Source organism: Octopus sinensis, linkage group LG23, assembly GCF_006345805.1.
Source record: "Octopus sinensis linkage group LG23, ASM634580v1, whole genome shotgun sequence".
Taxonomy (NCBI): Eukaryota; Metazoa; Mollusca; class Cephalopoda; order Octopoda; family Octopodidae; genus Octopus; species Octopus sinensis.
The window spans coordinates 30,749,091-30,766,342 of NC_043019.1; the positions used below are offsets into that span (position 1 = coordinate 30,749,091).

General features: G+C 35.3%; 1 protein-coding gene across 1 annotated transcript in view; it reads right to left on the minus strand.

The window, feature by feature from the left end:
- Window positions 1–17,252, minus strand: part of LOC115223464 — a 332,103-nt gene that overhangs the window by 148,266 nt on the left and 166,585 nt on the right. The window contains exons 12-14 of the mRNA XM_029794052.2: window positions 14,617–14,746; window positions 8,361–8,418; window positions 4,570–4,657 (exon numbers count right to left, since the gene is read on the minus strand). Of these exons, the coding sequence (XP_029649912.1) occupies window positions 4,570–4,657; window positions 8,361–8,418; window positions 14,617–14,746 (276 nt within the window). The remainder of the gene's footprint in view (window positions 1–4,569; window positions 4,658–8,360; window positions 8,419–14,616; window positions 14,747–17,252) is intronic.

The following is a 17,252-nucleotide window of genomic DNA, read 5'->3' on the forward strand; positions in this document are numbered from 1 at the left end:
GTGATGTTGGGGGGGACAAACACATACACACACACATACATATACGACAGGCTTCTTTCAGGTTCTGTCTCCCAAATCCACTCACAAGGCTTTGGTCGGGCTGAGGCTATAGTAGAAGACACTTGGTTCCACGCAGTGGGACTGAGCCCAGAACCATATGGTTGGTAAGCAAGCTACTTACCACACAGCCACTCCTGCGCCTATTCTAAACATTTCAAATGTTATACCCTGTTCTGCCTGGTAAATCTATCGAGAACAATGTTTTTGTATTATTTCTTTCAGAAGTCTTATAAAGTCTTCCAACAAACTCCACATGTCCGTCTTTATCAAAATCTGTCTCTAAACCTGTACAAGCATAGTGACAGAAATGTAAAGTGAAAGTAGCAATGGTGATGATGATGATGATGAGGGGAGGAGGATGATGTCTCTGCTGTTTATGTTTTTGGCGATGATGATGGTGATGACAATGATGCTTCTGCTCTTGATGATGATGATGATGAATATTTACAACTAAGATTCTTCCAAGTCAAATAATTTGGCACAGAAGGAGGATGAGTGTGAGGAGGCGCAGATCAGGAAATGAGAACCCTCTGTATTTGTCAATAAACACGGCCAAAGCAAAAAAAAAAAAATAATAAATAAAAATAAAAAGTAAAAATAAAGCCAATAAGAAATGAAAGGAAACTATATTAAAACTGTCTTTACAGAGAAAAGTAATTTCTGGAACGATCATGTGTGTCAATGGTAAAAAAAAAAAGGAAAGATGTTTGCTGAGGCTTGATGGTCCAGTTAATAAACTGAAAGCTATGCATTTCTTGTCTGGTGGACAACAACAACAACAACAACAACAACTAAGACTCACAAACAAAATTGGAAACAATAAACAGGAGAAAGAAGGATTATTAAAATGGTTTGAAATTGCTTTGCGTACTTTTATGAAGATTCTGGTTCCAGTACAGCAACCCCAAGAGGAAAATAATATACTGTGGTGTTGTAGCTTTCTTACTGTATATTCATGTTAAGGAAGCTATACAGAATGCTAGCGTGAACTAATACTTGTTGTCCACATGTACCATATGCTTTTACAGCATGTTGATGACACCATGGGCCTGGGAACTGGGGGTGCAAGTGCACTCAATAAAATTTTCGTGGGGTGCAAAAAGAAAAATTTGCATCTCTACTTATTTTCTCAGGTTTAGAAAACTGAAGAAAAAGTCATCTGTAAAAAGTGGCTCGAAGTTGGGTTCCTTAACAAAGAACTTAGATAAATAATGATAATAATAAGACTTTTCTTGTAAAAATGTTTGGACCCCGCCTAAGCAAATTTCGTTCTGGAGCCAGTGGATGACACTACACTGAAGGTGTCCCTCATTAAGTATGAGTTCTTCCATTAAATTAAACCATAGCATTACTTCATTCTGACTTTCTCATAGTGCTTTCTTGGCAGTGATATTGAGTTGGTTTACCATTGCCTTCCTCAACTGGATGGCCATTGGCCTGCAAGGAGCTCATCTGTCCTTCAGCAAGTCTTGTTTTTAGTCATCCTGGGTGTTCAGACACCCTCATTGCGAGAGTAGTAAGCTACTCAAATCATGGTGAGGGTGGGGTGGGGAGCAGGTTTAGTTACCAACCACCTGTCCATAGAACAGGTAGTACTGGTTTCCATGGTACCAGTAGCAGGTCTCGTCAGCCTGTGATGACATCCCTGACCAGACATAAGAACTAATACCTGCTTTAGTCACTGACAACAAACTCTTATCCAGTTTGCCAGCTATTTGTGACACCAGTGACTCGTTAATCACTGTCTTTCTATATCACAAGAAGCGAAATTTGTCAAAGCATATTTTTTCTAGTGGATACTTGCTACTGATGATGTACAAACTTGCAGAAATCCCAGCTCTAACAATTCAACCACTGCTACTGGATGCTTCCCATCTGCTATTGATATACCTCTGTGTTTTTTAGCTCTATACATCTGTACAAGATACTTTCTTGACATGAATAAGGCAGTGTTGTTTCTTACAGCATGTCCTCATTAAATAAAACATACAGAATGCTATTCAATTGTTTAGCCCCGGGTCAGGCCTGATCAAGTAGATTTCTGATCAAAGGTGTTCAGACTGTGGCCACATCATCTCATTTATCAACAACTACATTATATATTGTAGACTTCGTTATATAATGAAATATATGCTTTTTTTTATTTTTAAACACTATACGTCTATAAAGAGATTTCTCTCAGAAGGAAATTGTAGTTTCGGGCATTTCAGCGACAGAAATACATTAAGTATATTATATTGATATAGATTTTTCTTTCCAACAGAACTGCTTCCATTGCATAATTCAGATTTCATTTCACTTATTTGGTGCCTTTGCATACAAATATAAAGTTTATATACTATTCCTATGTAGGCACAGGAGTGGCTGTGTGGTAAGTAGCTTGCTTCCCAACCACATGGTTCCGGATTCAGTCCCACTGTGTGGCACCTTGGGTAAGTGTCTTCTACTATAGCCTCGGGCTGACCAAAGCCTTCTGAGTGGATTTGATAGACGGAAACTGAAAGAAGACTGTCGTATATATATATATATATACATGTATATGTGTCTGTGAGCATGTTTGTGTGTCTGTGTTTGTCCCCACCAACATCGCTTGACAACCGATGGTGGTGCGTTTACGTCCCCGTAACTTAGCGGTTCGGCAAAAGAGACCGAAAGAATAAGTACTAGGCTTACAAAAGAATAAATCCTGGGGTCAATTTGCTCGACTAAAGGCGGTGCTCCAGCATGGCCACAGTCAAATGACTGAAAAGGTAAAAGAGTAAAAGAGTAAAAGAGTATATATTTCAGACTAGCTGATTTGATTGCGCTTCAAAAGTTAAACAAGTAACATAACATTGAGAAGCTGCAACACATAAAATTCATATCTGTCATTCTTGTGGTCACTTCTGTTGTGATATTGTTTCACCTAGCTCTGAAGTATATTGTGTTTCTTAACATTATACATCTTTAAAGGAATACTTTCCATATGGATATCACAGCTTCTGGTGTATTTTACATCAATATATATTTTATTATATAATGTGTTTTCTTAAGACAGTGAGACATGATTCTGTGAGAAATTTGACAGCTATTTCTAGTAGGTTGATTTACAGAGAAGCAATATTTGAATTATATATGCAGAATTAAAAGCCGATCAGATTAACAGTTTCTGTTCAAAACTGACATAAGTTATTTCTCATCATAATGAAATGTAATAGATAACTTTCTTTAATCTTCTTTTTCTTGTTTCACTCATGACAGTGTGGCCATGCTGGAGTACTGCTTTAAAAGGTTTTAATTGAACAAGTTGACCTCAGTATATATCTTTACTTATTTATAAGCTTGGTACTCATTCTATTAGTTTCTTTAAGGGGATGCAAACAAACCATCACTAGTTGTCAAACAGTGGGGGATGGTGTGAATAAACAGATACAAAGACACACACACACACACACACACACATCATCATCATCATTTAGTGTCTGCTTTCTATGCTGGCATGGGTTGGACAGTTTGACTGAAAACTGGTAAGCTGGAGAGCTGCACCAAGTTCCAATCCAATTTGGCATGGTTTCTATGGCTGGATGCCCTTCCTAACACCCACCACTCCAAATGTGTAACAGGTGCTTTTTACATGACACCAGCAAGGCTGCCAGTTATATGACACCCGCATCAACCACAACTACGATTTCACTTAGAGATAAATACATGATGGGCTTCCACACAGTTTCCCTCAACTATATTCACTCACAGGGCTTTGGTTGACCCTGGGTATACACTAATTAGTGCAGAGTAACCTGGGAGTAAGGTGGTGACAGATGCAATATAGATGACAAGATGAGAGGAGACAAAAGGTTGAGAGGGGTTGGCATGAGTTCAACAAATTTGTAAAAGTTCTCTTCCTTCATTGACTTGTTACCAAGAAGAGAAAGAAGTGAGAAGGAAGAAAACAGAGATTGTGATGTTGATGATGATAATGAAGGGAAAAATTATGAATTGAAAATTATCCATTTTCTTCACTGTACCAGAACACAATGTTTTTATGTAAATAATAATTCGTATCTGCATCAATTGCAATGTCTCTTTTACTCTTTAACTTGTTTCAGTCATTTGACTGTGACCATGCTGGAGCACTGCCTTTAGTTGAGCAAACTGACCCCAGGACTTATTCTTTGTAAGCCTAGTACTTATTCTATCAGTCTCTTTTGCAGAGCAGCTAAGTTACAGGGACGCAAACACACCAGCATCGGTTGTCAAGTGATGTTGGGGGAACAAATACAGATACATACACACATACACACATACATATATATAAATATATACATATATACGATGGGCTTCTTTCAATTTCCATCTACCAAATCCACTCACAAGGCTTTGGTTGACCTGAGGCGATAGTAGAAGACACTTACCCAAGGTGCCACGCAGTGGGACTAAACTTAGAACCATGTGGTTCGTAAGCAAGCTACTTACCACACAGCCACTCCTACGTCGCTAAAAAAGTGAAATAAATATTAGACAAATACAAACCACACATCATGTTGTAGAGTTCCACATTTTCAAAAGGTTCAATCTCTAGTCTCTCTTTGAAGTCTGGTCCAATTGCAATGAATATGGCCTTCAAAATAAAAATAATATCAAAAATGAGTCTATGCACACACACACACACACACACACACACACACACACACACACACATGAAAGGGTCATGGAAGGAGGGCTAAGAGGTAAAGAGAGGAGTGTTCATGCCATGATCCTGTTTCTACCAATCTTTTCATCAGTTCTCAGTAGACACACTAAGAAGGGCACCCACATGTACACACAAACACATACAGTATTAAATATATACATAACATATCTGTTATTTTATGCTTTATAAAACACACGTGTTTTGTTAATTTAACTGCCAGTATTACATAATTGCCCGTTGAAACATATAATTTTAATAATTCACCTCCTCAGTGCTTGGCAAAAAAATACAATGAATGATGTTGAATACTCAATAGATATTCCTATTATGCAAATCATCAACAACATTGGTGAAATGGCTGAACTCAGGGCACAGCGTAATAGGAGAGAAAAATGAAAAACAAAGAACAGAGGTTCAAGGTCATTCCACTGATGAGAAAAATCAAACAATGGGGTTGCTCAAAATTTAGTTGCAATTATAATGTAAGTATGTATGTGAGAGGTTTCTAAATAAATTGCAGAAGGTAATGGCAAACCTATGCTGACACTTTCACCACAACTTTCTCTCACTCTTTCCTCCTGCATCTTGCAGCTCACCTGCGACGGACTGGCGTCCCTTTCAGGTGGGGAACCTATACACCACAAAACTGGGAAACCGGCTCTTATGAGCCAGGCATGGCTCGAGAAGGAACAAACGATACAGTGTATGTAATCCATATTCAGAAAACATGTTTCATGCAAATATGAGGATTATAGCACTTCAAGATTAGTTTAGGGCTGTAAATTGCTTTACAAGATATTTTTTTGCAATTTCATATATCAACAAATAAACTACTGAGACAATCATATAGGATCATTTAAAAGTTTTAAAATTGTTGTAAACAGTTAATATAAAATTTAGAAGATATTTAAAAACAAAAAGAGTATTTTATGCACTCAAACTATATACAGTATATATATAAGCATAACTATATATATATACATATTCACACACACACACACACATACACACACATAAAACTTGATATAAATACACTTATATATGTGACACTTAAATATATATTCGTAAATATACATACATATATGTACACTTATACATATATATACACACATACATATATATATACACATGCTTATAAATACACACATACATACATACACACACACATACATATATATTGTCACACACATGCATAAATATATATATATATATTTATATATACATATACATGTGTGTGCGTGTGTGTGTGTGCATTTATATGCATACAATTAATTTTATGTTCTGTATTTTAAACGTGTTTTTAACGTTTAACATTTTTCTTTCCCGCTTTTTTTGTTTTTTGTTTCCTGATCGTTAACAATGTGCTGACAGAAATTTAGATTAAAATTCCTGAGTGAATAATTTTATTAAAATATACAGACACAGAAAGAGACAATAAATATTGCCACTGCTATACACATTATTCAACATTCGCATACATTAATGCTACGGGCATAGGAAGTAAGTCTCTATTAAGGATCAGCAAACCATTAATTGAAAGTCTGGTGAATATTTTATTACAATTTATCTGTTAACAGTGTCATACACATGTGCATATTTAGACAAAGCTGATTACATGATAAAAACTAAATTTATAAATTTTTTCTTTTGCAGATACAGTTTGCTAATAATGTATATTGTCTCTCTCTGCAGTTTTATGTATCAATTTATTTCTTTATTTTATACTGGTGTTTAGTTTTTTTGTTTTTTTTTTTGCAAATGTTATATGTGACAGTGTTGTTTGTTGTTTATAGATTTCCAAGATGCCAGTCTCTGGTTCATTGCATTTCTGACAGTGAGAGTAACAAGTGAGTAATGTCTGTACTATTTGGTTTGAATATAAAACATACATTATTTTTATTTGACATTAAGAAGAATTTTAGCTGATACACTGTATTTTTCAGCATACAAGTTGAAATTTTCAGACCAAAATTTACATTCCAAAACAGGTAGTTTGGTTTATAACACCAGGACGACATTGGAAGACCAAAAATTCCATATGAAATGCAGCAGGATTTAGAAAGATAGTGATAATGTTTGAAAGTTTGCACTGTGTATTATGCTGATTTGCATGCTGGAAAATAGTGTATGTATGAGCCAATAAAGAAAACTCAACTTGGTCCCTGGAACTTTTAGAAATAGCAGCTAAGTCTCTTTCAAAGTAAACCCTTCCATCTTATATAAGTACATGCTGTATTTTCTGGCATACGAGTTGAATGTACTACTTAAGAAGAGTGGTCCCGGTGCGTGCACTTGCGTAGTCACGCATCCATGCTAGCTAGTAATGACTAGTCGATCCTTACTTTGTGTTTTGTATATTTTTTTTACTTGTTTCAGTCATTTTGGCTGCGGCCATGCTGGAGCACCACCTTTAATCGAGCAACTCAACCCTGGGACTTATTCTTTGTAAGCCCAGTACTTATTCTATCGGTCTCTTTTGCCGAACCGCTAAGTGACGGGGACATAAACACCCCAGCATCGGTTGTTAAGCAATGCTAGGACGACAAACACAGACACACAAACATACATGCACATACATATATACGACGGGCTTCTTTCAGTTTCTGTCTACCAAATCCACTCACAAGGCTATAGTAGAAGACACTTGCCCAAGGTGCCACGCAGTGGGACTGAACCCGGAACCATGTGGTTGGTAAACAAGCTACTTACCACACAGCCACTCCTGCGCCTATATTATTTACTTTGTTTAGTAAAATTATTTACTTTGTGTAAAAAAAATATTTATTTTGTGTTTTATTTACTTTGCTAGGTAGTCGTTGTAGGATCGACTAGTCACGACTAGCTAGTGCGGATGCGCGACTATGCAAGTGCATGCACTGGGACCACTCTTCTTAAGTAGTACCGAGTTGGATATTTCAGACCAAAATTTATAACCAGAAAGGATAGGTTTGGCTTGTGAAATGCAACAGGGTGATTTTTGAACATTCACATTACATGTTTACACAATATACTACATAAACTTGTATGCCAGGAAAGATTGTACATGCACGCATCATCCTTATCAGCATCGTCATCGTTTAACATCTGTTTTCTATGCTGGCATGGGTTGGCTGGTTTGAGCGGCAAGCTGGCAGAAACGTTAGCAGGCCGGACGGTATTTCTTCTGCTGCTATGTTCTGAGTTCAAATTCCACCAAGGTCGACTTTGCTTTTCATCCTTTCGGGGTCGATTAAACAAGTACCAGTTACCCACTGAGGTCGAAGTAATCGACCTAATCTGTTTGTCTGTCCTTGTTTGTCCCTTCTGTGTTTAGCCCCTTGTGGGTAGTAAAGAAATGGGTTTGCCATGGAGCTGGCTAGCCATGGAACTGTTCAGACTCCAAATTGTCTGTTGTGGCATGGTTTTTATGGCTGGATGCCCTTCCTAACATCAACCACTTTACAAAGTAATCTGGGTGCTTATTACATGCCACTGGGGGCATTATACAGTACTGGCATAAGTAAAAAAAAAATGTAAAGTAGATGGATTTCTGAACTACATACTCATGAAATTTGCATACATGCGGTTGAGTATTCCACAGACATTTGTGTTCTTAATGTGTGTAAGATTTACAAAAACTACGAAAACTTACCTTCATGTTTTCCTCTCGGACATCAAAACCAGAGCTTCCAAGTGAAAAGTCGTTCTTGCTGTAATTGCAATTTTGACAACAGGTGAGCTTGGATTTAGAAACAGAAATGTTAAACATTGCAGTCATGCCTTATACGATTATTACTGCACATTATATGATTTCCAGGTATATTATTTTAGCCCTGCGTTAGAATGAGTACAATAGAAATTTCATGTCCTTAATGAAGTCCTGTCGACATAAGCTCATTTGTGAGCCAATTCCACATCCAGTTTTTTAAAATCCAGTTGGCTCAAAGTTTCCTTTCTTTGACATTTTTGATATTTCATGGGTAATACATGAACATTTCCCTTCTAAAATTACCTGGTTTTATACATCTATCTATATATGAGATTATTTGATAATAATAATAATGAAATTATTGTATACAGTGCTCAGGTGCACCACAAAGTGCTCAAGTGCACCACGCAATGCTCAGGTGCACCACGCACTGCTCAGGTAACCATGCAATGCTGAGGTGCATCATGCAGTGCTCAGTGCACCACGCAATGCTCAGTGCTCAGGTGCACCACGCAGTGCTCAGGTGCATCACACAGTGCTCAGTGCACCACGCAATGCTCAGGTGCACCGCTATAAAAGCGTATGGTTAATATGGAAGTAATTTCTCATTGATATATGTCCGTAGTTTGACTTCCATTGCCAACAACAGGAAAAAATGAAAATGCATAAACACCGCAACTTCCTGTTTTTTATTTGGTATTTCGATATTTTTTCTTTTATTGAATGGAATCCATAGCTTATAAAACGAGGCATTGACTTATGACTTCATGCTTTTTTACAAGTTAATTTATGATGTTCTTAAACATCTTGACTTTACATTCCTTTTCATCTAATTCACCCATTCATAGGGAAGCAATTTTATCTATATTTTTTTTTACACATATCATTCAATATATATATAAATAAATAAATAAATATATATATATATATATATATGTATGCATGCATATACACACTTAGATATAATGCAGGAACACACACATAGACACACACAAACACATACAATCATATTGCATTCAATTATATTTCTCTAATATTTATGATTGAAAGATCTCCTTCTGTAAAACACACCATTCCAGCTGCTTCTGTCTACTTAGCTAAGAAATTATTGGCAGATAGCTCACCAAGTTGACATGAAGAATGGAATCTCTCTGTAAGAAAAATCTACAGCAGATACCAATCTGTCAAAGTGAAGTTAGCTTAACTGAGGCTCATTGGAACCAATGTTGGTTTTACATAAGGAACATCCAGCTGTTTCAGTCATTTTTATCGTGGCAACTTTCCACTAACATTTTCTTCATCTCACCATGAGTCATAAAATAATTAAACATACCCAATTAGAACTATACATTGACTTTTCATACAGCAGCAGCATATCAAACATTTGATTTTGTTTTTCATGCATTTGCCAAATTGTCTGCAAAATACTATGGTTTAGCAAAAGCTAAAAGAAAATGAAAATTTTTACTGATAGCATACCAAGTCTTCATCATTACATTTTTTTCCCCATCATCTTTTTTTCTTTTCAAGTACTATACGAATACACATACATACTATGTATACTATCTATTTCTACTCACATAGTATGATTAATTTATCAAGGAAATCCAGCTATAGATTACTTAGATTAACAATCAACATCAGAAACCATTAAACCCTCAGGTACGACTATACTTTGGTTTTTTTTATAGAACTGTTTATAGAACTTTTCAATAGATTTATGCATTTGCCAAAATTACCAGCATAATACAATTGCTTACCAAAAGTAAAAAAATATACTGGATAACTTTTCGAATAATTCGTTATCATCAGATCATTTCTCTTCATTCTCACTATCTACTTCTACTTTCTGACTGTAATTAGTTTAGTTTTAAAAGAAATCAACCGGTATAATACTTGCACTAGTTCTCAAAGTATGAGCACATTCCTGTACATTGCGGAGAATTAATGGAATATATTTAAAAAGACTATAACAAAAGTCAACGTCTTAAATTTTTCCATTGCAAGCCAAGGCTTAAAAAACTCTATGAGAGTAGCTTAAGCTGTTAGATATAGCAGCTGAATTTTGCATAAATTCTCCCTAAGAATTGTATGAAAGGTACACATACTAGTAGCATACTCATTCACTTTTTTGCTAATTCAAATACTAAACTCTTCTATTATTATTATTATTATTATTATTATTATTATTATTATTATTATTATTATTATCATTATTATTCAGTAGTTTTATTTTTATAACGCAGCTCTGTGTGCCTTTGGTATGTGCTGTGGTTTGGTTTGATGCTCTTATGGTTACTGTATTGAAAGTGTTTTGCGTAGGATGCATGCAGTGCCTAGTAGTGCAATTTTCTGTATATTATATATATTTGTAAGTCCTGGTGATTAAGTTATGTATTTATCTGAATATTTTTTCATCATACCTAATGCGCCTACTATGATAGGAATTGTTTCTGTTTTTTGATTCCACATTCGAGTTACCTCTATTTCCAGGTCTTTGTATTTTGAAAGTTTCTCCATTTCTTTTAGAGAAACGTTGTCATTGGCTGGTATTGATTTATGTCATCTGCTGGTATTGATCGTTTATTATTACTGAGTGAGAGAGCAGTGCATGCCATCAAACTGACACTGTGGTAAAATATACGAAGCCCAGTATACCCATCATGACTACCCATCTGATAAGGGTACACTAGGCACTTGCATCACAAACATAATTGCATGACATGGTGACCTCATATCAAGATAAACGGTGCACAGCCTTACAGGTGGGGCCTAGTTAGAATTTTCTTCAGCTTGAGTAGCCCATCCCACTCAAAAGGTCTCTGAATAAGGGTTGTTTAAGGACATTGAACGAAACATCCATGTTTCCAGAAGTGAATTATCCAAACCCCAAAGAATTCCCCTCAACACATGGCTATGATGCTTCCCCATTACTTCTGCTTGTTATCAGAAATGCACATATCGTCAGCCAATAAGGGACATGTTCACAAAACAGTGCATAATGGGAAAATTCTCTGAAAATAATTTAATACTGAAAGGGAAGAAACTCGTACCTTTTGATTAGACACAGTAACTTGACAACGAAAAAATACGATTTGTTTTTTACAATAAATGCTTCTATTTTCACTTTTGTTAATTGAATGTTATTTCAAAAATGTAAGTTGTTTGTACAGTAAGTATTTATATTTTAGCTTTCTTTAAACAGACAATATTTTAATGCTATTTTAAAAATTATTTTCAAGTGAATACCATTACAAACATTTTTTGGGGCTTATCTAAAAAATATTTTAAAGTGAAGATGACTTTAAAACATGGTAAATATTTCGTAAAAGACCCATTCATAACCTCAGTATGAAATAATTTTTTCCATGGTTTTTTCCGAGTGCATTCAATGTATCTAACCTCCAAAGATTTGGCCGCTATTTCTAGCACGCCTTGCTACCACATAATAGCTATTTGCGATAAAAGATCCGAAATACCTGTTACGTGGTAGCAGGGCGTACAAGAAATAACAGCCAAATCTTTCCTTTTCTGGGGAAAGGAGCCGTTTACATGTGATTTTAATGTCACATTTGGTGAAAGCATACAAAATAACATAGAAAAGAAAAAAAATGAACGAAACAAAACTCTGTTGCTGGGAAATTCAGACTTTCCTGATAACTCGACGGGTCATGAGTAGTCTAGTATATATAAAGACACACATATCTTTGAATGTATTTTGAATGAATTACTTTAAAAAGATGGTAACAATATTCATTTCATCTTGAAATGATTAATTCAGAATTGTTGCATCCAAGCAATTTTGATGCATCAAATTAAGTTCCTAAACACGTGTAAAATAAATAAAGAAAGAAAAGAGAAAGAAAGATAGAAAGAGAGAGAGAGAGAGGAAGAAATAAAAAATCTAGAACCTAAAATAAAATTTCGCTCATTTTTTTTTCTAGAAAAATATGCTGTTTTTGAAAACAGTATTAATTTACATAATGTTTCAAAATGAATTTTTTTTTCCTAATCAATAACATTTCCCCGCATATCTACTGTTGTGCTTGGAAGTATACAATGTTCTTTAATTTACCTTTAGAAGTTACAAAGGACAAATTCCTGCTGGTTCTAACGCTGGAAAAAATAGTATACAAATTCAGGAGGAGCCCCAAGATGCAGGAGTGGCTTTGTGGTAAGAAGTTTGCTTCCCAACCACATGGTTCCAGGTTCAACCCCACTATGTGGCACCTTGGGCAAATGTCTTTTACTATAACCTGGGGCTGACCAAAACCTTGTGAGTGGATTTGGTTGAAAGAAACCCATCATGTATATACGTACATACATACATGCATGCATGCATGCATACATACATACATACATATATATATATATAATAATTATTTGAGGGAATATAAATCCAAAATTACAGGGAAAAAAATTCAATTTAGAAATACTAAATCAAATTTCACACAATATAATAAATATATATAAAAAATCAGAAAAAATTGATAAAAGGTGTTTTTTTCTAATTTTATATATATATATATATATATGTGTGTATATGTATATATATATATATATATATGAATAAAAAATGAAGTTAACGCAGGTGTAAACAAATGTCGAAAGTAAAAATATTTGTTTACACCTGCGTTAACTCCATTTTTTATTCATATTATTCAAATATTCAACATAAACACAAAGTTTCTACCTTTATAAACAAGGAGTTACAACACCTTTACTTGTGATATTTTTGCTGCCCTGGTAACTATTTATTTATTTTTCCGTGTTAATTGTTAACAAGGTAAAAATACACCCATCTATTTATATATATATAGATTCAGTTGAATTAGGTACTTAAATTGAAGTACATTGTTAGGGTGAACTTATTTGTACACTCAAACAACATTAGGTGAGTATCAAATTCTACATAGAATTTATTCCATCTAACATTCTTGCAGTGTATGCAGATGGCACGAACCAACTTGGTGAGCAAATCCACTCTTGTTTGTTCAGACATGTATTTTATATAAAGATACTTTCCAAATACTTCCAAAGTACAGATTCCGAGATTTCAGGGTAGATGAGTAAAATACAAATGAGTAACAAAGATGTATAAGTGTCAATTCATTATGGCTGTTTGGAGTAACTCATTTAATTGGTCAGTGAAAGCCTTACATCGTTACAAAGAAAACCGTTCTCATCAGATGACTGCAAAGCATTTCGCCCGGCGTGCTAACGTTTCTGCCAGATCACCGCCTTGTAATAAGATTATAATCGTTGCCACTGTATTTAACATGTATATATAAATGTGTGTGTACATAAATTATAATTATTGCATTTCTTCCGGTTCTTAACATCCTGAGTTCAAATCCTGCCGAGATTGAACTTCACCTTTCACGTTCTCATCAGATGACTGCATAGACTTCAAGCATAAAAGACAAGTTAGATATTCCAACATATTCATATCATCAATAGAGAGCAACTATCTACAATGAGTCCATAGCTAAATTTTTTGGCAGAATGAAAAAAGGACAGTATAGCAACAGACAAGCTAGAAATTAGCTACAGGGAGACTACATTCTCCCTATTGTTTTCGATGTGTAGATAATGGGGTTATTACTCTCATTCACTCCCCCCTACACACACACACTTGCCTATGCTAATTTCTGGCTTATCTGCCAAAAAATTAGCAGTGGAATCATTGTAAATATTTGCTCTCTATTGATGATATGAATATGTTTGAATATCTAACTTGTCCGTTATGCTTGAAGTCTATGTGGTCATCTGAATAACTTATATGAAAATGAACAGTTAATCAACAAGAAACTTGGTAGAATTCAGGACTTTAGAAACCTACTGTTCCATTATATCATTAAAACTTAAACAAAAAAAATAGGTGCAGATGTGGCTGTGTGGTAAAATGTTTGCTTCCTAACCACGAGGTCTTGGTCTCAGTCCCACTGTATGGCAAATTGGACGAATGTCTGCTACTATTATCCCAGGCAAGTCAAAATCTTGTGAATGGATTTGGTAGACAAAAACTGAAAGTAACCAGTTGTATATGCATGTATATATGTCTTTATGTTTCCTCACAAACTCCCAGCCATGTGATTGTGAAGTGAACTTATTTAACCATGCTGCCATGTCTGTGTCTGTATTCATCATATCTAGATAGAAAGAAGTTTAGATAATAACCAAGCATAGAGCTACTTACTTTTTAATCATCCACTGATTTCTGGTTGTGATATACACATCTCCTGACCTTGGGTTGTTAAAGAAATGGGACAGCTTTGGGATAGAATCTTTGGTGAAGATTTTCAAATTTGAATGACTACATTCAAGATCTGCAACAAATGAAAAGCATGAAAATAAATTATGATAATTTTCTCGGGTACAGTGCTTAATTTTTTTTTTTTTTTTTTGGGTGGTGAAAGAATAATGTTTCAGATCAGGTATAAAAAACCTTTTCTGAGAAATGGGCCACATGAGACTTGGTTCATCATCAGGCAGTCCACACTATTAAAGATATTTCAAGGTAGTTCTTCGTTGTTGTGCCACTCAGAAATTTCCCAGGTTGCAGTTTGCCAATAACTGTGTTAGACCAACAGCTCCCATTCTATATTTCATGGACCTCAAATGGTCCACAAAGTCACTACTGAGGATCCAAAAGTTGTGTTCAAGATTTTGAAAGGCTATAGTATAAAATGCATAAACACTCTGCTACTTTTACATGAATCATTGAATCGCATAACATCTTTCAGGTGAGAGATGTAAGTTAGTAATGTCTTTAGTCTTGGGGCTCATAGGGCCAGTTACCAGGTTTGCATGGTGTATAACTGTCTGAGATCACAGCAATCACCCTGGATGGGACACCAATCCATTGCAGGGTTACTCACTTGCAGCTGAGTGGACTGGAGCAATGTGAAATGAGGTGTTTTTGTTCAAGAAGAAAATGCACCGTCCAGTCCAGGAATTGAAACCGTGATCATGCAATCACAAAACACTCTAACCACTTACGCTATACACCTTCAACAAAGAAATGAAACTGGTAAAAAAATGGACTGGTTTTTAGTTAATAAAATCAGTTTATTGCGAATATTAGTCTATCAAAAGCCTGGAATCCATAGTTAAATTCATTTAAATAAAATGGGTGCAGGCATGGCTCTGTAGTAAGAAACTTGCTCCCCAATCTCATGGTTCTGGGTTCAGTCCCACTGCATGGCATTTTGGGAAGGTGTCTTCTACTATAGACTCAGACTGACCAAAGCCTTGTGAGTGGATTTGGTAGAAAGAAACTGAAAGAAGCCTGTCTTATATGTTTGTGTGTGTGTGTGTGTGTGTGTGTGTGTGTGTGTGTGTGTGTGTGTGTGTGTGTGTGTGTGTGTGTATGTGTGTGTGTGTGTGTGTGTGCGTGTGCGCACGCGTGTTTGTCTTTGTGTGTGTGTTTGTCTTCCTATCACTGCTTCGCAGCTGATGTTAGCATGCTTATGTCCCCATAATTTAGCAGTTTGGCAAAAGAGACTGATAGAATAAGCACTAGGCTTACAAAAACTAAGTTCTGGGGTGAATTTGTTCAACTAAAACCCTTCACTGCAGTGCTCCAGCATGGCCACAGTCAAATGACCGAAACAAGTAAAAGAATAAAAGAGTTCTTCGTTTTAAGTAAGTTGGAATCTGCCGTTTTAGACTTTTGCATCCTTAGTTGTGGATATAAGATTTCAATGAAGCAGGGGTAAAGCAATGTATTCACAGATGTAACTTCCAACTACCAACATGTGAAACTCCAATGCTTTCTTCTCCCTCATTGAGACACATTACTCTTTATAAGAGTTCAAAGAGTCTATCTTGTAATCACATAGGGGTGTTAGTGTCTATCATCACAACACAGTTAATGAAGTAGATTCCAATTTAATACTTATTTTACTAGTATTAGTAGGATGATAGGAATGGTGTGTTTGGAAAGAATTCAACACCAAAATATGACATACTGAAGATGGAGAGTCTAAAACTTTTTTATGACTTAGTCAAGTGTCAGTGGGGAGTGAGTATGATTCATCTGTTGAGCCTCTGAGGCTGGTAAGAGAAAGACAGGAAGAAATTATAGTTCATTGGTTATACCCAGACAAGAGACTTGATTGAAATACTTGCTTCAAAGTCATCTCTGCTAAAGGGACTCAACAGCTTTGGTTGGCCTGAGGCTATAGTAGAAGACACTTCCCCAAGATGCCATGCAGTGGGACTGAACCTGGAACCATGTGGTTGGCAAGCAAGCTACTTACCACACAGCTACTCCTGCGCCTATATTGTTTAGAATATTTTTTAAAATTCCAGTTTTTATATATTTTTATCAAAATATAGTTTTCAATATTCTTTTCAACTAAGAAATTTTCATTCACTTCCAAGAAATTTTCATTCACATTGTTTAATGTGTTAATTCCTTCTCTCACTCTCTCTCTTTCCATTTCTTTATCTATGAGAGTTAATCTGTTTGCTGGAATCTCCTGTTCATGTTATCGTAATTCATATGATAAAAGAGAATAAAAAACATATCATTTCCCATCTCTTTACATTTGTGGTTGTACATATTAAGTTATTAATACATTTTAGTATTCATATTTCAGATCAAATATATATGTCGAGGGTAAAGAAATAAGTTAGATCCAACAGTAAGTTTTTTCCATATGATTATCTTCCTATCCATCCCCTAGAATTTTTATGGTATCTTTAAAAAAACACTTTGAACATCAGAGATTGAAAGTCTGCGGATGTTTTTAAATGAAAAAAAAATTTTCAACAACAAACTAGTGATCAAAATATATGTCATGAAAAATAAAATTTATTAATATACAT